The sequence below is a fragment of the Phyllostomus hastatus genome, unplaced genomic scaffold (genome assembly GCF_019186645.2).
Source record: "Phyllostomus hastatus isolate PE091 unplaced genomic scaffold, TTU_PhHast_1.1 phas_contig_80, whole genome shotgun sequence".
In the NCBI taxonomy this organism is placed as follows: domain Eukaryota; kingdom Metazoa; phylum Chordata; class Mammalia; order Chiroptera; family Phyllostomidae; genus Phyllostomus; species Phyllostomus hastatus.
This window is the reverse complement of record NW_025333960.1, coordinates 10,523,407-10,548,335: the sequence shown is the minus strand read 5'-3', so window position 1 is coordinate 10,548,335 and position 24,929 is coordinate 10,523,407. Positions and strand designations below refer to the sequence as shown.

The 24,929-nt window shown below is 37.5% G+C and overlaps 1 protein-coding gene across 3 annotated transcripts in view; it reads left to right on the top strand.

Annotated features, from left to right (window-relative positions):
- PTPRM (protein tyrosine phosphatase receptor type M) overlaps nucleotides 1-24,929 on the top strand; it is an 811,120-nt gene that overhangs the window by 337,426 nt on the left and 448,765 nt on the right. For all 3 annotated transcript variants that reach the window (XM_045849822.1, XM_045849820.1, XM_045849821.1), the window contains exon 5: nucleotides 7,183-7,298. In XM_045849822.1, the coding sequence (XP_045705778.1) occupies nucleotides 7,183-7,298 (116 nt within the window). The remainder of the gene's footprint in view (nucleotides 1-7,182; nucleotides 7,299-24,929) is intronic.

Below are 24,929 nucleotides of genomic sequence, written 5' to 3'. Positions count from 1 at the left end.
GATTTTACCAGGTGTGGGAAGCTGTCTTTTTTGGTTCCAATTATTTTCATGTTCACCGCCCCCCACCATTCCTACCCCATTTTCAGCTGTTCTTGGGATTTGGCTTATTATGTGCCTCCTTACCTAGTGTAAATAAATAGTATGTATTATTTTATTGTAATATGTATTTATGAATTCACTCTGAGCCTAGACACATCAAATTTTAATTTCCCAACCTCCCTCAAGAGGCTCAAGCTTTAGGTCAACATGCTATATGTCCTCTCAACTGGTTAACAGGTTCAGGATGCTTTCCATTAAAAAAAAAATTAAGTGTGCAGAAATACATGCATATTTTAAAAGTTGCTTCTTAGAAATAAATTTATATATGATTAAAAAATTAAGTACTTCTTACCCTGGCCTGGTGGCTCAGTCCTTTGGACTGTCATCCTGTATAGCCAAAAGTTGTGGGTTTGATTCCTGGTCAGCAGGAGCATACCTAGGTTGTGGGTTCAGTCCCTGATCAGGGCACATATGGGAGGCAACTGATAATGCTTCTCTCTCTCTCTCTCTCTCTCTCTCTCTTATCAATGAACATATCCTCAGTGAAGATTTTAAAAAATTAGATACTTGTCTATTTTTAATGTTTATTATTAAAAATATTTAAAAGAGAAAAATTATTTAAATCACAAATCTTAGGAAAAAGAATTAAATCGATTTGAAATACCTTGGGACAGATTTTAATATATTAGTCTAGGTAAGTTGTTTCAGGAAGTCATTCAGATTTGGGGGGCAAGTAAATTATTTCTCAGATAGTTCAGAAATATTCTATATAATATTTTTAAAGGAAAAGAAACTATATGGGTAGTCCACTTTTGTTCTTCCAAAATAAGTCTCCTGACATACTTGATAAGCAATGAACTTAAGATTTTCAAGAAATTAATTCATTTTCTTTCAGTGATTTTAGTCCATGGGAAGCTTACTCCAGATGTTACAAACTAAGTGTATTTTAACTTTTCCCATGTGCCCCTGAGAAAGTGTGGAAGGTTTTCAAGGGGTAGAAATCTGAATTAGCAGGAAAGGAAGGGTAACTACAGGAAAGAAAACCTTCCTTCTACATCCTATAGATGTGTGTCTACATCTATAGGAAAAGAGGTGGGTGCAGAGTTCAGTTGTTTCCACAGCACCTTGGTAATCCTTCTGGTGGAGAAAAGTTCAGAGAGCTCATTTGTAATGCATAAGAAAGGCAAGAGGGATTTTGAGAATTATGGCAGCCTGAGAGTTGAGGTGGGGGGTAAGGAGGAAGAAGAAGGAGTCATAGGTGGGGCCCAGGGTAAGAAGTCAAGGCCTAAAACATACACGAAGAGCGCATGGGGATTTTGCAATGGATTTTTAGGAGAGACTTTAATTTTTTAATTTTCAGTAACTTAACTATGAGGGATGTACTAGAGTCAATGCTGAAAATATTCAACAACCCTTCAGCACAGGCTTAGCCTGGGTTTAGCCAAATGGTGATGAAACTGCAGAACAGCAGCCTCAGATGTGACATCCCTTTAACCCAAGTTATAATGAAAATGGCTACACACCCAGACACCTGTGTTAGAGATGCAACTTCACCTGCAGCAGGAGGCAAGAAGAATTAGGAGACTATGAGATGGACAGGAGAGGGCAACATGGGTGAGATGTTGTGCTGAGTATGCAGGATAATCTAAGCCACAGTATTGAGCAGGCTCCCTCACTAGCCAGCTCATACCATGTCTGCTAGCCTGAGTGGTAGGAAACCCTTCTTTACCTCCAGGGGAACATGCCTCTCCATAGTTTCTGCATGCTGTGTCCATCTCACAAATTGGAAGTCAGCTCCCATTCTCCCCTACCCTACCAATCGCCCCTACCCTTGCCCTGTGTCCCAGTTTTTCCTTCATTAGACAGAAAGTTCTGCTTTTTTAAAAAAAAAAAAAAACCTGCTCTTCACAGGACAACAGTGCCCTGTAGTATTTATCACTCTCTGACCACAAGTCCTTGTCAGCTTTCATCTTGGTGACTTTAGCAGTGGACTATAGCTCTAGGACACAACTGACCATGTGGGCTATAGTGGCTACTGTTTTCCTTGGTCTGGCTGCCCTTTGCCTGGAGTGCAGCATGATGTCAGGTCTGACTTTGGAGCGGCCTGTCTGCCCTTGCAGGGCCACACAATTGCCTTCAGTGGCTCCAAGACTCCTAATTATCAAGAATTTACCTTGTTGCTGGCAGGAGTGTAGCCCACTGAGACTTTCACAGGTTCCTTGTTTCTAGGAGCCTCAAACATGTTTTCTGTTTCATTGTGTTTTTACTAGAGCACTGAGGATATGACTTAGAGAGTTCTTACTCTGCCCTGGATTGTTGACTCTATGGAGACAGAAGACATCTGCCAGGGAGAGCACGTACTCTACAAAGGGAAATGAGCCAAGTTCTAGTTCTGGGACAAATCCACATTTACACGAGGAGCACAAAGAAGAATGGACAAAGGAAAAAGCTGCAGGAAAATGATTTGAAAAGGAAAATTTTAGAAGTTTTGGGGGGAAGTTTTGAAAAATGATCAGAGTGGCTGAAAGCATGCCTCATCATTGGGAAATGAGAAATGAGGAGAGCAGTTTTCATAGAGGAGTGGAAGCTATGATAGTAAGTAGATATCCCTTAAGAAGCGGACCACTGGTGGCTCAGGATGGTTGGCAGGAAATGGACCTAGCAGCTCCTTAAAGAGTCCACAATGAGAGGTAGTGTGTGTGTGTCCTGAAAGACTGCAGAGCATACACCACTCCAGTCAGCTCCTTAGAGTTCACATGAAATAGCTAAAACCTACCTTTGTACAAATGCACTGGTGAACACAGGAATTTCCACTTCCATCATTTCTCTTTTTCTTTTTTCTAATGGTGTATACATATTATAGTTCAGTATCCATGTGGCTAGGAGTAATGTGCTTAGAATTATGGGGAAAAAACATTTGAAAAAGTTTCCAATTGATGATATTTGTACTATAATGATCATATTGTGTTGAATTAGAAGAGAAAGAATACTCAATTTTGTATAAATTTCCTGGACAAGAAAAGAGCTTTTCAGCTTCCAATATAGTCCTATTAACTTAATCAAATCTCATATTCTTAATGATTTCAATCAATGTTGGTGAATCTGTGGTGTAGGTGACTGTACAGTAGTAACTGCCACAAGTTTTTGTGTAGCGAAGTTTGCTCCTTTGCACCAGAGGTGATGTAGGAGAGTAGAATTCTACAGAAACTGAAATTGCAAGTGCAGTTGACCCTTGAACAGTGGGGCTTTGAACTGTGCAGGTCTAGTTATACACAGATTTTATGCAATAAATATTATTAAGGTATTTTCTCATGATTTTCTTAATATTTTCTATTCTGTAGCTTTACTGTAAGAGTATATATATATAATACATATAACATACAAAATATGTGTTAATCCACTGTTTACATTATCGGTCAACAGTAGGCTATTAGTAGTTAAGTCATGGGGGAATCAAAAGCTCTGATCAGTATGACTCGATTGGGCATCATTCCACAGAGCAAAGGGTCACCAGTTCGATTCCCAGTCAGCACACAAGCCCAGGTCAGGCTGTGGGTTCTGTCCCCAGACAAGTCCTGTGAGAAAGACAATTGATCAGTGTTTCTCTCTTACATCAGTGTTTCTCTCTCTTCCTTTCTCCTTCCCTTCTCCTCTCTCTAAAAATAAATAAATAAAAGTTTTTAAAAAGTTGTAGTGGATTTTCAACTAAAAAAACTATGGATTTTTGACTGAGTGAGGGGTCAACACCCCTAAATCTGTGTTCAGGGGTCAACTATAAATAATTTTCAGGGATATATGTATAAGTTTATTAATGTTAAATAATATGAATTCAATTGAACTACTATATCGAGTGTCAGCTATATGGAGGCATTAGTACCAAGTGCTATTTACTGCACATACAAGTGATTGAAACAGCAGTGAGTGTCACCCCAGTTACCCCAACTGGGATGTCACCCCAGGAACTGTAATACAGCAGTCCCCCCTTATCCACAGTTTTATTCTCTGTGGTTTCAGTTACCTGTGGTCAACTGTGGTCCAAAAATATTAAGTGGAAAATTCCAGAAATAAACAATTTATAAATTTTAAATTGTGAGCCATTCTGAGCGGCATGACAGAGTCTCTCACAGTTCCATTCTGGCCCACCTGGGGTGTTCATCGTAACCACACCTTACATCCTATTACTTTTTAGTCACTTAGCAGCCAACTCGTTATCAGGTCAGTTATCAGATATTTTGAGAGAGAGAAAGACCATATTCACAAAACTTTTATTTATTACAATATATTGTTATAATTGTCCTTTATTATTATGGTTGTTGTTAATCTCTTACTGTGCCTAACTTATAAACTGAACTTTATCCTAGGTAGGTATGTATAAGAAAAACATAGAATACATATGATTCAGTAGTATCTCTGGTGTCAGGAATCCACTGATGAGGAGAAACTACTGTATATGAGACAGAGGATATATGATACTGGAAAGGTCTAACAATAAGGTACGAAAATCCATGGAGGCTTCATGAAGAAATAGCATTTGCAAAGGGCCTTGAAAGAAGTTAAAACCCCAGCCACCAGACAGGGAGACCCTGGCAGTGGACTGAAGGGTGTGGGAATGGCTGACCCAAGGTAGTAAGCCTTGCTGAGGCAGGGTGGCTCCAGGGGCCATGCTCGGGCTGTGGAACTGGGTGAGCCAGAGTCTGCACTCTGTTTCTGACACTTACTAGCCAAGTACCTCCAAGTTCCCTGTCCCCATCTGTAAAATGGAAAAAAATACCTACCTCATAGGACACTTGTGGCTATTCAAAGAAAAGTGTCTGGCACAGAAATGCTCAAAAGTGTCCCAGTTTTAGTTTTTGAGGAAATGCCATACTGTTTTCTACAGTGGCTGCACCAGTCTTCATTCCCACCAACGGTGCATGAGGGTTCCCTTTTCTCCACATCCTCTCCAACACTTGTTGTTTGTTGATTTGTTTATGATGTCCATTCTGACAGGTGTAAGGTGATATCTCATTGTGGTTTTAGTTTGCATCTCTCTGATGGCTAGTAACACTGAGCACCTCTTCATATGCCTATGGGCCCTCTGTATGTGTTATGTCCTCCTTGGAGAAACACCTATTCTGATCCAGTGGTTCCACTGCTGGGAATATACCCTAAGAATCCTGAAACACCAATTCAAAAGAATTTGTATACCCCATATTCATAGCAGTGCTGTTTACAATAGCCAAGATTTGAAAATAGCCTAAGTGCCCATCAGTAGATGAGTGGATGAAAAAACTGTGTACATTTACACAATGGAACACTACACAGCAGAAAGAAGGAAATCCTACATTTTGTGACAGCATGGTTGGAACTGGACCCTATTATGCTAAGTGAAATAAGCTAGTCAGTGACAAATACCATATGATCTCACTTCTAAGAAGAATTTAATGAACAAAATAATGAGAAAAACAGAACCAGAGCCATAGAACCATAGAACAGACTGACAGCTGCCAGAGGGGACGGGGGGAGGTGGGGACTGACTGAAAGAAGATGTAGGCACCAGTCAAAGAGCATATATGAAGGACCCATGGACAAGGATAATGGTGAGGGGACTGATTTTGGAATTCGAGTGTGGGCTGGGTAGAGGGTGGTAAATGAAGAAAAATGGGATAACTTAAATAGCATATACATTAAATTTTTTAAAGATGCTCATTTTCTAAAAACAATTGGTCTTTTAGCTTTTGAGAACAGAAAATAGAAAAGAAATTTGTTTAGAGACTTTTTACAGAGATCTGTAAAAACCATAGAATCATGTTATTCTTGCCCAAGGGTAATTTGATTAAGTTAGTGAAAAGTAGTTCAAAAGGTTTTAAAATAATATATTAGTATTACAAACAATGGCCCATAGTTATGCTACTTTTTAAGAAGTTCCTTGGGGTATTTTGCATGCTAAGCATCAAGAATATATTGTCTGAATTATCAGCAATCTCCAAATTAGTAATGGGGGTTTCCTGTGTGTTGTTCATATTAAAATTCATTTTTTCATTTTTTCTTTGTTCTTAGTTAGTAACCCACTTCCATTCCTAATTATGTTCTTCACAGGCTTATTATATTAGTGCTCGTTTATCATCTTTGGGTACCCAGTAATGGGGCACCATTCTTTGAAAGTGTCTACACATGACCTAAAGGCATGCTGGCTGTGAGGGAAATCTGGCATGCCATAAAAATATTGATTCTAGTTGTTGTCCAGCTTTATCCATAATTCCCAGAAAATACTATCATCCTGTTACCTCCATTTTATACTCCCTAACCTTTCCTATCACCACCCCTTATTACTCTTTCATGCTATCATCACTGTGATAAGAGAACTTTTTTCTTAAAAGTAGAAGTTTCCAAAAAATTTAATTCCTGACCTATTATTCTAGTCCTTGGATGCATGTTTTCAATGTGCTTCAGAAACTGGTCTGTGATTCTCAGAATTAACTTTTATTTAAACAGCTGTCCCTGTGGACAACATATGTGTGAGACTTAATGCTCTTCAGCATTTGGAATCATTCTTTCTTCTTGAACTGGAAACACAATCAGCAAAACTGCCATGGTATGGCAGTCCCAGCACAATTTCAGAGTCTGTCTATAGGGATAGTATTTTTGGTGGCTGGGAAATATTATACCAGTAATGCTGCATACCAATTAGTTGTATTGAAATATATATTTTGCACAGCTCTGTACTTGGCTTAAAAAGTTTCCTTGACAACATCATTTAACTTCTTACTGTTCTTTTCATGTTGCTAGTATAAATATCTAATATGTTTTTGTTCAAAACATCAATTAGGCTTCAGTATAATCTTTATTAATACAGATCTATTATTACAAGAAGACTGCTGAGCTGTGATAATTTGCACAGCAGGAACAATAAAATATCTTCTTTCTGTTTGGTTCCATCCCAGAACACTTGGTTTTTTATTCTTCTTTTATAGAGAACACCAAAGCCTTCCGTGATCTCTTTTACAATCATAATGAAATCTTTAAAGCTCTAATAAGCAAAAACATTATTTTCTTCAAAGGTAAACAAAATGGAAAGGCCCGAAATTACAGACAGAGTCAAAAAGACACATATTAGGTAGAGGTCTCCACTTTTAATATCTTTCTTTGTTTTTCTCCATATAGCCAGAACCCCCCACTTCCTGCGAATTCAGAATGTGGAAGTGAATGCCGGCCAGTTTGCCACCTTCCAGTGCAGCGCCATCGGCAGGACTATGGCAGGGGACAGGCTGTGGCTGCAGGTACAATAACTCGTTTTCATCAGTTTGAAAGTCCAGTGGAAAGAATGCATGCCCCCAGAGAGGAGCCCAGGGACATGGGTCACTGGAAGGTGGATGCTGTGGGTAGTTTTCCTGGTCCTTTTCCTTGTTTACTGAGGGGCCAGATTACTAAGAGCTCTTAGATAACCTCATTGTTGTTCGTTACAGACCTTGGTTTGAATTTGGTTTTTCCTCCTTTACTTCTGCTTAGCCATTTTGCTTTGAAGAGCTGATTGTCAAATTACTTTAAGAGCAATATATTAAAGTACAAAATAGTACCCTTCCCCTACTCTTCTTTTAGAGAAAAGTCCAAAGATTCTCACTCTCTCTCTCTCTTTCACACACACACATGCTTATAGGCCTTTTTGTGATTTGAATTTACACAGTAGTAAGCCTAACCTTAGAAAATTAATAATACATCTTTTACCTTTGAGAATGTTAAATAGATGTTCTTAGGGTGATCATAATTTGTGTGTTTTACAATCTTTCAAATATCTCCATATGTATTTTGCATGGCAAATAATTTCACACTTAGATCCATGGTCTGAATAATTCTGAAAGAATGAGTGTCCTGTGCCCTCTAACCAGAGTGCTGCCCACTTCTTTACCCAAATTCTAGGTTTCATTTCCTCTCCCACAGAATTCTCCAATTTCGTTCTTGTTTCTTCATTTTAAGCATTGATCTGCAGCCTGCTCATTTTTCACCTTGAGTATTGTTGATTTTCCCCCTCTTTCCTTATAGGTCCTATAGTTGGTTTTATTTTCGTTTGGTTAATTATTTACTTACTGTGTTTGCTACTGAGCTGCCCCATGTTTTAACCCTTTAGTGTATCTTTACCATTTCACCTTAGTTTCCACTTCCTGCATGCTAACTTTTCCTCTACACATCGCCTCTCCAAACCTCTACTGTACCTCTTCTTCTGCTGTGTAATAATGATCGTGAGGTGTCACATTGGCATGACACTCTACAATTTTCAAATCCCTTATCTCTTTTCATCATTGCAACTGAAATAAATGGCCATTTTACCTCATCCTTTTCCAGAGAAAAAGGAAGATAGCCAAATGTGCTGTACAAGATTAGTCAGTGAGATGTGGGCCAATGGGGAACACACTCTGGCAGAGGCTTCTTGAACAGAATTGGGCCTCTGCACAATTCCTCACCTTCTACTTTGATGTTACTCTCTTTCCTCATGTCCTGCTGTCCCTGTGCATGTCCCCTTGCCAGGAAGGAGGAATGTATGTATGCAGAGGACTGAAATAGTATCTACCAAATTCATCTTTACTATTCCCTTTTTTCTAAAAATTGTATAATTGCTACTTTAAAAGCTCTTGCAGTATGTGAAAACTATGTGTGACTGTTCTTCAGTATTTGACTTTTTTCTTTTTATCCCACTTTCCAATTATTTCAGATTTTTTATATTAGTGATTGAGAATTATTTTCTTTTGTGGTTATTTGGTATTAAATTCTATCAAGATTAGCTATCTATGATAACTGATGAGACATTTTAATTGGCATTTTTCACAATGCATTAATGACCTTTTAAAAATTAAACTATCCTTGTTATCTTTGATTTATCTCTAGAAATCTTAATTTTTCATGGAAAATTTTTTTTGTTCCTGATAATTTGTATTAAGATTACTTGAAAAAATACAATATTAAGTCCAAGCTCTCTCCTCAGCAGAGTCTTAGATATTTCCAAGAATTTACAGACAAGTTGAGGATCCGATTTGTTCTTTGTTTTTGCAAATATTTTGGACTTAGGATGCTCATGCTTAAACCTGAGCATTTCCTTGGGTGTTGTAGATCTTTATTTCCTCTTACAAAGTGGAAGACTATTTTAAAGAAAGTCTCTCACATCATAGGGAGAAAGCTGCTACTTTGGGGAAAAAAGGGGGTCTAAGTGAAGAGTTCTCCACCCTGTCTCCCCTCCTCCACATGGAGAGTTGCTTATTTCTTAATGTCCTGTCTGTACCAGGATTCTGATTTAATTGGTCTGGGTTAGGGCCTTGCCTTCAATATTTCATTAAATGATTCCCAGGTGACTCTAGTGTGTGTCCAGGGTTGACAATCATTAGTATGAAGCAAAGTGCAACACATGTTCCAAGTTAGGAAGGTAAAAGGCAGGCATAAGTTAATAACTGGTACCTGTATTCAGTAGCCTCCTTATGAATTTTTCATGTATGGGGTCTATCTTGCTTTCATTCTATCAAATTTGATTACTGTGTTGGTAATTTTTTTATCCTCACCCAAGGACATGCTCATTGATTTTAGAGAGAGAGGAAGGAAGGGGGAGAGAGAGAGAGAGAGAGAAAGAGATCATTGTGAAAGAGAAACATCGATTGGTTGCCTCTTGTCTGTGCCCCCATCTGGTAGCAAACCTACAACCCAGATACGTGCCCTGACTGGGAATGGAACCTGTGTCCTTTTGGTGTATAGGATGAAGGACCAACTGAGCCACACCATCCAGGGTTGGTAAATTGTTTTTTACAATTCATTCATTAATGTACTTCCTTGTCTGTTACCCAGTCCATTTTTTCCCTTGTTACCATCACTGACTGCATAGTGCCCTGCAGATTTCCACATGGCTGTGCCCAGAACGGAATGACAAGATAGAACTGTTGTGACTTTGAAATTCTGAGTGAAACTTGGTTTGTCTTAGACTTAGTATGCTATTTGGTTTGTGAATCTTTGTGAGGTTAAAATAACTTTACTGTTAAACGTTGTATTTCCTGTGGTTAGATAGTCATTTTGTGGAGAGATATTTTTTAGTAGCTGATGAAATAAGACTAGCATCCTTTACTTGCAATAATTATTTCTATTAACCTGTATGTGTGGAGAGACTTCCAATAGTAATGAAGATTTGCAGCAGGTGATGGTTTCGCAGAGCCCCCCTCCCCTCTTGTGCTATGGCCCAGTCCTTTGCCTCAGGCTATTCTGTATATGTTGTAGAGAGAAGCAAACCTGGAATCAAGGGGCAGTTCTGTCTAGTCTAGAGGTATAACTATGGACATTTCTTCCTTATTATGCTAATGCTATAGTAGTTTCAAAAATTCTTTCTTGCATATAAACTCATTTGGATCCTCAAAATAATTCTGAAATCCAGGAAGAAAATTGAATTTTAAAAAATTTTTAGATTTTTCTATAATTTGAATCTTCCCAATAGTAAGTGAAGATTTAGAAACTACTAATACATCTTCATTTGGGGAATATCAATGATTTGGAGCACTATCATTTGCAATAATTTGTGTTAGTTGTGTTTTGAATTTTATCTTTTGAATTTTACCTACCATATGCATTTTGCATAGGGTTTCATATGTATATCGCAAGGTCTCATAATTCTTTCATAGATGAGGAGGTTGAGGGGCAGGCAGTATTGTCCAAGGTCACAAAGGTGAATAGCATAGCTGGTAATAGTACACCTCTGTGTCTTCACTTTTTCCTCACTGCTGATTAATTCCACTCTGCTTTGCCATCTTCTCATACCCCAGTGCTGAGTGAGTAGACAATATACACTTGCCACTCTGTTACAAAAATTTGGATGTGACTGACATTACATGATTAACACCAAGGAGCCGTCCTGAACAAAATTTAAAAAGTCCATATGTATTTCATGTACATATTGATCTACACCTGAGAATGGCCAATGGTTTGATTTTTAAAAAATTTATTAATTAGAAAGAGTAACATCAATTTGCTATTCCATTTACTTATGCATTCATTTGTTGATTCTTGTATGTGTTGCACCTTGGCATGTCAGAACAGCATTCTAACCAACTGTGCTAACTGTCCAGGGCCTGGTTTGATTGTTTTAAAATATAGATTAAGTATGATCACTGTCAGCACTGTCAGAGTCTTTCACAGAAATATAACACAAATAAATCTGATGATGACACTAATGAAGAAATGTTTATGATTAACAGATGTGTCCCACCTGCTTACATTTTCTTCATTGCATCGATGGCCACACAGGTTATTGCCAGTGCAGAATCAGTTTTTCCAGACAACAAAGTAAAACATAGTTCATGGACATCTATTATTATAGCTGCAAAGTACTTCAAGCACCTTGCAGACAATGTGCAGTAGAAAACAGCATCTACAAAACTTTTTATTGTACAGAACAGATGTGAAACGGGTTTGTTGAAGATCCTTGCTGTATGCTATCAGATACGGCAGTCTATGCATACAACATTGACGTAACCAGGGGAGATAGTCAAATGAGGTGTATTTGTAAACTCATTCAAGAACATAACCATACTTTTTATTATATCAACTTTCTACCACTTGTGGAGCTTATATTTTGAAAATGTTTTAGAGTATATATGGATGTATGTATATATATTACTGAGAATGGAATTTAAGATGAAATAAGGCTAATGTCCTTCACTTGCAATAATGGTTTCTGTTAACCTGTATGTGAGGCAGGAATTCCACTAGTAATGGAGATTTGCAGCAGGTGACGGCTTCACAGAGTATTTAAATTTTATTTTTCTACATACAAGATCTGTCCAGAAAAAGTCTGGCCATTGGTAATATAACCATAATGGTTTACGTGACATCAATGTAACTTAACAGGAAAGGAGAGTGGACTGGAATGTGCATGTGTGAATAATGATGACTTCACTGTACTAGTCAGTGAGGGTGGCAGACATTACTGAGTGAGCATGTGTACTGTGTGGTCGTCACATTCAAAATGACTGAGCGAGTACAGGAATTAATCTGCATAAAATTTTGCATTAAGCTTGAACAATCCTCTGCAGAAACTATTTGGATGATTCAGAAGGCTTTCACAGATGAATCAATGAGTGCAGCACAAATAAAAGTGTACCACAAAGCTTCAAAGATGATTGAGAATCTATTGAAAGTGACCCACGTTCTGGAAGGCCTGCAATAAGCAGAACTCCTGAGAATGTTGAATGTGCATGGGCTGCAGTCAACAGAGAAAGGCATCTGAGCATGCAAGAACTAGAAGCTGATATGGGGATTCCAAAAACTGTGTCTGGGGTTTTGATACAGGATCTTGGCATGAAATATGTCATGGCAAGATTCATTCTGTGGCTTGTGCTACCAGAACAGAAGGAACATTGTGCTGCAGTCACTAATGACTTGGTTCAAACCACTACTGATGAACAAGATTAACTCAAGAAGGTCATAACCAGAGATGAGTGGTGGGTTTACAGCCATGATCCAGAAACAAAGGCCTAGTCATCCCAATGGAAGTCATCTGATTCTCCAAGCCTGAAGAAGGCCCAGCAAAGTCTCAGCAAGATCTAGACTATGTTAACCATATTAACTGTGTTTTTTGATTGGAAAGGTATTGTCCATCAAGAGTATGCCCCTTCTGTCCAAACAATTAATACAGACTACTACCTCAATGTTCTTCCTTGGTTGAGAGATGCAATAGGATGAAAATGGCCATAGTTATGGGCAACTGGTGATTGGCAGCTTCATCATGACAACACACCAGCTCATACATCACTTCTTATGCAGAGATTTTTGGTGAAACAGCAAATCATCCAGGTGACTTAGCCCTCCTACAGCCCAGATTTGGCACCCTGTGACTCCTGACTTTCCCCAAAATTAAAATCACCTTTGAAAGGGAAGAGGTTTCAGACCATTGATGAGATTCAGGAAAATATGACAGGGCAGCTACTGGCAACTGGGAGAATTGTGTGAGATCCTAAGGTGCCTACTTTGAAGGAGACTAAGGCTTCATTTTCCTGCGTACAATGTTTCTTGTATCTTATATCTTGAACAAATGTCTCTATGTTTCACAGCATATGGCTACATACTTACTGGACAGGCCTCCCCATACTTTTTTTTTTCTTGAGAATTAATATTTATAATACCTCTTTCAGTCTTTGAATAAGTAAAGATGACCTCCAAAGGCAGTGTTGATGTTTGTAAATCTGAAGATGGCTTGTGCACATTCTTTTCCAGGGATCATAGGCACCTTTGGGGTGTTTTTTTAACTTCTACCATTTAATTCATTTTTGATACATTGCAGAGGCTCCTCCATTCATTACTCTTAGTGTCTTAGTCATCATGGGCTGCTATAACAAACTACCATAGATAGACTGGGCGATTTAAAAAACAGACATTTATTTCTCACACTTTTGGAGACTGAAAGTGCAAGATCAAGGTGCTAGCATGCATGATAGGATGCTTGGTGAGGGCCACTCCCTGGTTTTCAGGCAGCCTTATTTCTTGCTATATTCTTACAGAGGGGGAGTGGCAGGGGGGAAGAGAAAGAGGAAAAGAGAGAGAGAGAGAGAGAGGGAGAGAGAGAGAGAGACTTGTCATGCCATATAAGTATACTAATCCCTTCATGATAAAGCTCCACTCTAATCTAAACCTAATTATCTCCCAATGCCTGACCTCCAGTGCCATCGTATTGGGCATTAGGGTTCATCATTATATGAATTTGGAGGGAATACAAATATTTGGTCTGTGGCCCTCAGCTACAACATCAACTCAGAACTGGATGAGAAATGAAAGTGGGTCAGTCTCCAGGACAAATGGCAGAAAGCAAGGGAAAAATGGAGGGGGAAATGCCTTTTTAACAGTGTATGAATGGCATCTTCAGTCAAGCCAGGGATTTACATGTGCATGTTGGGTGAATAGCAGCTGGTGATGGAAACCTGGAAAATAATGATTTTTTTCTTGATTATGAAGCCCTATTATTATTAAATGGCTTGCTTTTTAGAATCACAAAATTATGTAACATCTGAGTTTGGAACAGTCTTTAAACTAAATTCCTCATTTTATTAATGAGAAGACAGAGCCTGGAAAAATAGGGAACTTTAACACAGTCATATATTTTGTATTTATCATGATACTTATTTGCTAATGAACATAAATTATAAGTATAAAATTTTTTGCTTATTTACAAATTAGTAAATTTTGTCCCTTGGACAGTTTTCTTCTGATAACCTTTTTTCTACTGATTAACCTTGTATTTCAAGTAAAATTGGCCTTCGGGTCACATATTCTCAGATTTACTGTGAAAGTATGTGATAACTTTAGAATCATCATAGTAAAATGTATTTGAGTTATACTCTTTTAGAAGACAGCTTGGTATTTACTAGAAGTTAGGCATCAGAGTTGATTTCATAACATGCATCAATTTGTAGAAATAGAAAAGGGACTCAGATGACGTTACTGTGAAGTACCATCAAAAACAGTGGTTGCAACACAGCGTCTAGAATACTGCCTGCCACACAACACACACTCAGTTAATGGCTGTTCATGGCACTTGGCCTACTGACTTATTGAAGAAATCCTGTGTCTCCTTCAGGTGAATCTCAAAGGCCCATGTTAGATGAGGAAAACAGGCACAAACTCTGTCTATCTGGGAGGCTTGTTTTAGGTTCATTTTCAGAGGGATGGTCTTTGAGGAGAAGAAGGACATACAGAACTTAGTGGCACCTCATGCTATTTCAGAATATATAGCAAATTTCCCTCAAAGTTAAAGGAATCTTAGAAGAGAATGCAATCAACATACTGTCTTTCCAAGGCCTTCGTTTCATGTACCCCTTTCCTAGGCACCTTCATTCTCTGTTGTAAAATTTTGTTCTTTAATTTTCCCCTTCAAAAAAATTTCTTGCCATAGAACCTCAGTTAATACACCTCTATGAAGCATAATCCGTTTGAGTTCTCACCGTGACAATAGACCTACATTGCAGCAATTAATGAACAAAACCCACCCCACTCACTTTGTTTGTATGACATGTAATTCAGTATGAGCTCTTAATATGGGAAGCTTCATTTTTTTTTAAAATAATATTCACTTGGGATCAAAACTTTTTAGTTGTTGGCTCAGAGATTTTTTCTTTTGAGAATTTGAAATATAATTCTACTTAATGGTATTGTTACCCAATTGTAAAAAAAGTATTTTTTACCAGCCTAATAAATTTCTCATATTTTTTTTCTGAGCTCAGATAATCTTAGAGCTGTTTTTGAAAGCAAAGGGAAAATCTTGATATTTCTGTAACAAAATTTTTGTAAGAATAGGTCTTCTGACCCATAGAATATTGGACATAAATGAATAAATTATAAATTTTTTAAACATCATTTACATTACTGACTTCAACAGATGTGTTTGAAATAAAATAATAACAACTGCATTTTCTGGATACTAGTGTGTGTGTGCTAGGTACTCTACTAGGCTATGTTATAATTAAGGCTTTTTTATAAACACTTTATTTATTTATTTTTAGAGAGAGAGGAAGGGAGGGAGAGAGGGAGAGAAACATCACTGTGTGGTTGCCTCTCATGCACCCTTTACTGGGGACCTGGCCTGCAACCCAGGCATGTGCCCTCGACTGGGAATCGAACCAGCAACCCTTGGGTTCACAGGCTGGCACTCAGTCCACTGAACCACAGCAGCCAGGGAGCAGTTTTTTTCCCCGAGCTGATCCTTAGGAGAACCTTCTTTCTTATATGCCCATTTAGAGAAGAAACCGAGGCTCAAGAGGTTCCAGTGATTTTTTTTTTCTAGTAGACCATTGCTAGTAACAAGAGCTGGGATTTGAACCAGGCCATTAAGTCCAGAATCTACATTCTTAACCACACCACCTCTTGCATAGTACAAAGACACGGGTATTTTCTCATGGATTCATAAACCTCGTGTATTGCTTTATGTGATAATTTTTGTCAGAATTTAAAATTAAAGTTATATTCACATGTGTGGAATTTTTCCTTGGCTTTGTTTTAAGGAATATGTACATTTAGTCAGCCTTGGTGACTTTTAGTTTCATTTGTAGATAATGAGAGGAAAAAATCACAACTGTATATGAGAACAATTTTGCTATTATATATAAAAGCTACAAAATGATTTGGAAAGGAGTAAAATTATGGTTCCCTGGGCAAGCTTAACTTGGGTATGTTACACCATATATATTAAAGCATAAATTTAACATCACTTACCATCACAGAAAATATCAGAGATGCATAAAAAGGACTCTCTACAGTTGCTATAGGAACCATTTGCTCCTTAAAATTGAGTTGTTGAAATCGCATCCATTATTGTTTTAGTCTATTAAATACATATATATGTATTATATATATATATATATAAAACAATATTGAACATTCATACTAATGCCATCAAAAGCCTTGAAGCATATATTATGTATTTTAATTTGGTATGATTTTGAATTACCTAAATTTAAAGGTACAGATTTATTGTACATTGATGAAACAGTATGGCATGCCTAGGGTGATTCTTGGGGAAATTAATATATCTTACTTAGTGGTATTACCTAATGTAGTCAAAAAAGATATAAGCAGCTGGTGTTTTGAGTGGGATGCACTAGGTACAGCTGGAGCAGCAGTGGGACTTCTCCATGGGAATCTGAGTTTCTCTGGGAAAATTGCAGGTCAGGATGATTCAGTTTGGAGGGCAGAAGAGAAAAGTATTAACTACTAGTTTTAAGGGCTGCTTTCTTTGGACCCAGGAACCACCAAAGCATTTATTCTGGTTTTTTTTTCTTGTTTTATCAAAAGATTCATTTGTTTTTCTTGCTTCCAAGCATCCACAGCTCTATCCTAAGAAAGGAGGACGGAATCAGTACTTCAGAATTCTGTATTGAGGCTGAAGATACCAGCACTCTGCCTGTTCCATCTCCTTTCAGTTCCCCAGGCCTTGCAGAAAGGGTCCTGGAGAGTTTGGGCACCGTTAGGATCTGCGGGTTTTTCCTCTGTCTCTTCTTTCTGGAACAGGAGGGAAAAAATGGAAAATGTTTTAGCTAGGAGATTTATGTATCTGTCTTACGTACAGTTGAAAAGTCCTAGAAGATTTTCATTCTGCTGCTAATCTGGAATTATGTACTGAGAATAGAGTGAGGCAAATTTACTCAGGTCCTTCCTTGATATGGAAAGAAAGTTTGACAACTTTTAATGGGTTTTAATTTCAAAAATTTCTTCAGGACTGTACAAGTAGAATGAAAACAAGCCATGCTGCTTTTAGTCCCAGTTTGAAACAGGGTCATTGACATCTCTGTGTGGCACACGGCGACAGCCAGGACATTTCCACAGTGGATGAACTTTGAAATTGGGAAGCAGATCATTGTTCTCTTCGGCATCTCCCCTGTTTATAAAAGTGCCATCCTCCATCCCCTTCATTCAAGGAAAGGAAATTGGCTGTTGCCCAAGTGTAATAGAATTATGTTTGTCTCTGTTATACAAAGTGACATCCACTAAGAACAAAGGAAAAGTGACAAATTGATAGTTTCTGTTTATTGTTAATATCTGAAAACTGATTATTACTTTCAAGAAATGTATATCATACATATTCTGTATGCTGGGTACATGATTGTTACTTATTATAAAAATGTTGCTGCAGAATAAGGCTGCTACCTCTGGGATATGGTTGCTTTGCCAAACTATTTTCTCTTCTACTCTGGTGGTACCTTTACCATATAAATGGCTTGATTCTTTTGCAGGAAGTGAATACCTTGACAAAAATGGTTCTTTGATTCATGTAGCACTGGACTATATACAAACCAGCAGCAAAACCATCTCTTTTCCTAGAGAAATCATCATGGTTAGAATAGTCATTCAAAAATACAAAAATGAGAGATTATGTTCTAATTGCTTCTTTGAAGAAAAGCTTCCTTTTACGTTTATTATAGAAACTGTAAATTTATTCTGAGGTAGAAGAATAGTATAATGAACTTAACATATTAAACATCCAACTTCAACAACTAACAATATGTGGCCAATTGCTTCATCTATATTTCCACCTGCTTCCCCTCTGATTATTTTGGAACAGTCTCATTCATCTTATCATTTCACTTGTAAATGTTTCTGTAAAACACAGGTTGGCAAACTTTTTCTGTAAAGGACCAGATAGCAAATTTTGCAGGCCATTCGACTTTGTCTCAGCTATCCGATCCTTCCACATAGCAGGAAAGAAACCACAGACAGCCTATAGAGTGTGACTGTGTTCAATACAGCCTTATCTATGGACTCCGAAGTCCAAATTTCATATAGGTTTGATTGTCACAAAATATTATTATTCTTTTGATAATATTCTTTCTACTAGTTAAACATGTAAAAATTGTTCTTAGCTTGCAAGCTGTATAAAATGGGGATGGGAGGTAGATTTAGCCTCAGGCCCTGCTCTAAAAAATAAGAGCCCTTAAAATAATAGTAATGGTCACTATGTCAGCCCTAAAAAACAGGCAGTGTTTACATTTACTTGACTGTCTTATAACTTTATTTATTTTAGCAGATTGTTTGAGTTATCATTGCAATAAAGTTTATGCTTTACAAAGTATAAACCCCTGAGCCCCTAAGTCCTTATTATCTTAGTTTCTCCACCCATTTCCCTCTATTTCTGGTGGCTCTTTTGACTGAAGCTGCGTTTGTCCTGTGCATATCTTGAGTTTTGCTCATTATCTTCTAGTAGTGTCATTTAGTGTGTTCTTTTGGTTGTTTTTCTAGCAAATTGTTTTTCTTTCTGTGATCTTGTCAGCCACTGATGATTATTCCTAGGTGTATTAATTCATTAAGGGTTGGGTTGCAGACTGGCTCTATTATGTCAGTCCTTCTCTGCTCAGTACCTAGAGTGCTTTTAAAGAAGATCTCTTTCAGATCAACTGTTTGGTACCCTGACATATAAATCATAAAGAGAAGATGGCATAAATACTTGATACTTTAAAGGTCTTTTTAGCAAGTTTCCAAAATAATGACATAGTTCACCAACATCACCTAAAAGTGACCAAGGTTATTTTAGTATTAGTGTTGTTGTTTTTATTGTCATCATCATCAAGTTGAAGACTTAAACATATTTGATGTGTTTTGATCCATCATAAAATCTTTACTGCTGCTCAAATCTTCTGCCCCTAAGCAGTGGGGCTTACTCAGGGTGGGTGACTTCTGTTCTGGGCCATCTCAGATGGCTTTCTTGCTTTCTGGTGTGACAATATATTCTAGGTTTATGCTTTCAGATTTTCCACCTTAATGATGTAGAATCAGCCATCTCTTCATGGAGTCTTGATTGTTTTTAAGTGGGAACCGGTAATCAGGAATCACAGTCTGACCACAGAGATACTTATTACTATTTAATGTTTCTGGATCTTCCCATGAGACAGAGCTAGGATATATACATATGTACACACACATAGATTTAAAAATAAAATGTATGTCTGAAGATCATTCTAACAATTATAATACAAATTCAGAACTATGAGACTTTTAGCCTTCTTTATCTTGCATCTTTATCCTTTTTCAACTATGTTTTCAGAAAGAATTATGTATTTTAAGACATGTTGACTGGGAAAACATGATGTTCTTAGCTGGCCTTGTTTATGACTAGCTTAGTCTTTTAGATCATGAATGATTACACAGGCACTACCCTTTTCCACATGTTGGAGTGCCTTGATTATAGTTTTGAAATAAATAGGGTCAAGTCCTTGCCTTCCACACCCAAACCTTTAGCCCAAAAGGAAATGTCAGTATTAGGCTCCTCAGTTCGATGTGGGTTAATTCAGTCAACAGTTGGATATTTGATTTTAAGACTAAATAACTTCTCATTTTATTGGTATTTATAGTGACTACATTTATTATGTATATACACTACATTTTTGGATTAACTGCTAAATAAAACTGAAACATAAGTTGCTTAAATAATATTCAAATATTACAAATATATAATTAAATGAACTATGTCTAAATATCAGAATGAGGTTCTGAATTTCTATAATCAAAATTTTTTACTCAGACATTCCTATAAGACTATTATATGTTCAAATAATTTATCATTTTGGGTAGCTGCAATTACTTTGGATTACTTGGCTAGTTATATATCCATTAGCTAACTGAAGTATACTTGTAAATATTCAGGGTCCGGCAGAAGTAACACCAGCTTGAGTGTGGTTGGTAGGGTAATAATTTGGGTGTATAACTTACAGTTTTTAATTTGAACATTTCACCTAAAATGACATATGGTGTACTTGAGTGTGATATTGTTATGCTACAGAATTACATGCTTATGATTTTATAATAAAAGATTGTGTATTAAAATAGGGGTGTTATTTGTGTCAGACCCTGTATATTTATAGCATATGATAATATTAGTAAGAACTTCTGGTTCTAGTATTCCAAATTGATAAATATTTGCATTAGCTTGGCTATAGTCTAGAAATCCAAGGTTGGCACTATCTTATTTTTTATTAAAATAAATATGTATGGGTTCCAGAAAATAGGTTTGTTGAGGTATTCAATAATTATTGGATTTAGATTACATCAAATGTTTTAAACAAAATTATTCCAGGCCCTGCTGATATTATTAGTGACCCCAGTGTTAAGAATTTCAATCAGTATCTTACAAATTAGCATATTTGAAAGTGAGATAATAGAGGCTATTTTCCCTATTGAATAAATGAGAGCTCAGTTTAATCCCTGTCTGTATGGCTAAGGAAGGGTGACTGGCCCATACCTCCTCTAAGCTTGTGCACTCAGGAGGGCTACAAAATGCCTGGAATTGATTAATTTGCTCCAATTGCTGCTAACTACCTAGACCTCAATTTTTTTTCAATCATTGCTCTAATTATTGTGAAACTATTTCTGAAAGACTTAATATGCATCTTTTTGCTAGTAAATTACTGTTCATTTAGAATTCCTAGCATTAGTCCACTGCATAAAGAAGGTTCTAAGTCTGAGTTAAATAACTTTAAGTATTTTTTCTAGCTTGTTCAAATCAAAATACATGCATGTTTAAAGATACTGTTGTTTATAAAAAGCTATATTTAACCCACCAAGGTCATTTCCTCTCAGATATAGCCATTATGGTGGTTTCATTAAGTTAACAAAAGATGGATCAGCAATTTTTTTTAACAACTATGGCCATTCAAGTGCCATGTTCTTCATTGAACATGTTTTTGTTTTTTTTTTCTTGACAATTGGAGGGTCTTAGGCTCTCTCCAGGGAACTAAGATTGTAAAGAACAACAGGAATGCCGCTCCTTGGAGATTTTTCATTGTCCTACTGTAATGGCATTAAGAACGTAGAACTCTTTGCCCTGGCTGTGTGGTTGAGTGGATTGAGCACCAGGCTGTGAACTGAAGGGATGCTGGTTCGATTCCCAGTAGGACACCAGCCTGGATTGCAGGCCAGGTCCCCAGTAGCGGACATGCAAGAGGCAACCACATGTTAATGTCTCCTTCCCTCTCTTTCTCCTTCCCTTCCCCTCTGTCTAAAAGTAAATAAATAAAATATTATTTTAAAAAAAGAACATAGAGCTCCAGTCTGTGGCAGGACTGTTCTAACTCTGTAAAAAGTGAGAGAAAACTAGTTGACAAATTTGCTTTCTCTACCTAAGTGTACATCTTCCTCATTTTGTTCTGCAAGAATAATAAAACATTTCCCTGTAGATTCCTAGATGTTCAAGAGTATACTGGAGGTTCTGAACACATGCCCTTTCTGGTCACCACTGTCATGTGGAAAGGCACACAGGGAAAGAGACCCATGTGTCTTTCATACCTCCTTGCATCAGAAGAAACTGGCTGGTCACTGTTCCCCATACTTCCCTGTTTAATTCTGACCTGAGGAAGTGTATCTGGGGACCAAGAGGCATCTCAAAAATCATCTTGTTCAGTCATCCATTCAGTGCCTAAATCTGTTTTAATATTATGACCAGCCCTTCCTAAGATGTACCAGGCATGGTCTTCATGCTAGAGAAATGGGATAAAAAACCTGGCAACGATCCATGCCTTTGGGAGACTTGTTCTAGTAAGGGGGAGTAAACAATGGCCATGACAAGGAAGCACATAGTATTCAATGTTAGCAAGTTGCATTTAGAAGAAGTTATTCTGGAGATAGGGGATGAGCAGTAACGTGAAGGAGCAGGTTTCAGTTTTAAATCTGGGGTCTGGGTAGGCTTCACTAACTGGAAGGAGATAAAGGAGTTAACTGTAGGGATAAATTATGGAGAATATTCCTGGAGGAGGAGGACAGAGGACCCTAAGGAGGAGTATGCCTGGGTGGTAAAGAGAGGAGTGGGGTATGGCTGGAGCTGAGATAAGGAGAAGAGTTGAGGGGCTCACAGCAGAGTGGTGTCGGAGTGTGTGTGTGGGTGGGAAACAGTGGTGGTGTCTGCTGCTGGGTGAGATTGGCTGTGTACATTCTTGGAGGTCACTCTTTTATTCTCACAGCTAAAAACCGAAAATTTTCCATGTTAATTTATAGCAAAACCTACCCATTTTATAATTTATTTATTGATAAATCATGAGATGAACTGATGTGAAGCTATTGATGACCTTTGATTATTACTCCTTGTAGTCAATATTCATAACTTTTGATGCAGAAATATCAATATGTCTGGTAATAGGGTGCTGACTCAGTCTCTCCTGAGGGAATCACATAATAAACAGAATACATAACTTTTAAAAATTAAAAACATACCTGAATTCTGAGCCACATTTTACCCCAAGAGTTTCAGATAAGTGATAGGGCCCCCTGGCCATGGCATTCAAATGCAGTTCTCATTTTACATTCCTGGCGTTTTAATATTGGAAGACAGCTATCCTCTCCCTCTTGAGTCAGCTGTTTCTAGGCTCTTAGCATCTCTTCACCTGTGGAGAAGATGAGTGCTTCAGTGTCCTGTTCATGTTCCTCTGAGCAAGGCTTCTTCTCGAATGCTCCTTAGAAAGTGGGGTGCCAGGAACATACTGCTGTATTCTGGGGTTATCTCCTAGCACCACCTCTTTAGATAATTTATTTCTATTAATAAAACTGAAAATTGAATTAGGTTTTTAAAATACCCACTTTCCATTCTTCATATATGTTTACATGATGAAGGTACTTCTAAGTCGCCTCTCCAGTTACCTAGTTGTAAAATCTGGTTTTATAAGGAGGAAGTACAGGATTGATTTACATTTTCTTAGGATGATGTTTATCTTGTTAATTTCAATTCATTGTTAGGCTTTGTTGAAGTCTTTTTCTTTTATTCTGTTTTAGTCATTGATGGGCTGGTTCATTGTCACCTGTACATTTCACAAACACATCGAAAACTTTGTCCAAGGCATTGATAGATATGTTGGAGGAATCAAGGAAATAACCTGTGCCTAAGATCCAGAAACATACTCCTGCCTGACGCTGACAAGCAGCCATGTGATCAGGTGGTTCACAGGTTTCTTCTGGTGCACCTTACTTGCCTGGCATTTGTCCCCTATTGCTCTCCTCTCGCCCACAATGATATCATAGTGATCTGCCTGTTGCCTTGCCAACGGTCCTAAATACAATGTCTTCCTCCTTTGCTAAATGGCCAAGAAATAGCATTTGACACTAAATAAGTGAAGGGTGAGATCTCTCTCTCCACTCAGTGCTCTGAGGACATTCTCTTATTTCTCCTCCATTAACCCACCTATGGATTACTTCATTATGCATGTTATTTGATAATGACATTTGAGCTGATATAGAACATGAAGTTACTTTTGGACCTGACACATTTTTCACCATCAAGAAATAAGGGGACTATTTTGAAAGTATCAGTGTCAGGATTTCAAAGGAAAAGAATAAATATTGTTTAAGGACCGGCTCTCCTTGTGTGATTTAGGTCTCCTCTAGTGTTTCAGTTGTTGGTCTGCTCCCATTCCTTTGCCTCTCCCCACCTGTGTCTCTTCTGTCTTTGAACCTCTACTCTGCCCTGCTCCCCCTTTCTCCTACGGCTTGTCCAACACATCTCCATTCCTTTGTAACTTTGTTTCTGTACTGTTTTCCCCCTCTTTTCTACTTTGTATGTTTCACTTTCTTCTCCTTTTTCCTTTTATTCTTTCATTCTTCCAACCACTATCCTGCTGCTCCCCTGCTTTTTTATACCTTCACGCTTTGTCCTCTGCTCATTTCATTCATCTTACATGAAGCCTCAGTGATTACCAGTCTTTCGGCAGCTATGCTAGATCTCATTTTCAAAGTGGGAGTCTCTACTTGTCTGAAATTGCTGGAAATGACACAAATTTAAATGATATGCATCAGATTGATTAATCTTACAGATATTTAAATATTGTCATGCGTCCCTAATTCTAAGTATACATTTAGTAGTGCTATATGCTTTTCAGTTAATTATCTCAGCACACTTAATCTTACTTAGTTTGGTTTATATATTCCATTTTTAGAAATGTTCACTTATGGATATTGAAGATGTGAATTTCAAAGAATATCCTTGTCTTGTGGAAAGAGGTCAGTGTAGACTGCATCTGAGATTATAGGGAATTTACCATTCTTGAAAATGTTAAAAATGAGTTCATTTAATTTTAAAACATGATATAATAAGAGAATAACTGACCCCTTTATAGTGTAGAAACAATGCAGTACCACCAAAAAAGAAAAATTCTTCTGAATATTTGATCTTTTACCCAAGGTAAGGTGTCTTTTCTTCCTATTATATAATGTTTGGGAAATATTAGTAAGAAAAAGTCAGTGATTTAGACCAATTTTCTGTCTTGTTTGATCTGCTTGTAATATTTTAAAAGATTTGGAAAATAAATTGATCTTAGGAACTACTGAAACTCTCATTAAGAAACACAATTCGGTTCCAGCCAAGATGGACATGTAGCCAGAAATGCTTCACCTCCTCACACAACCAAAAGAAGGATAACAACCATTTAAAA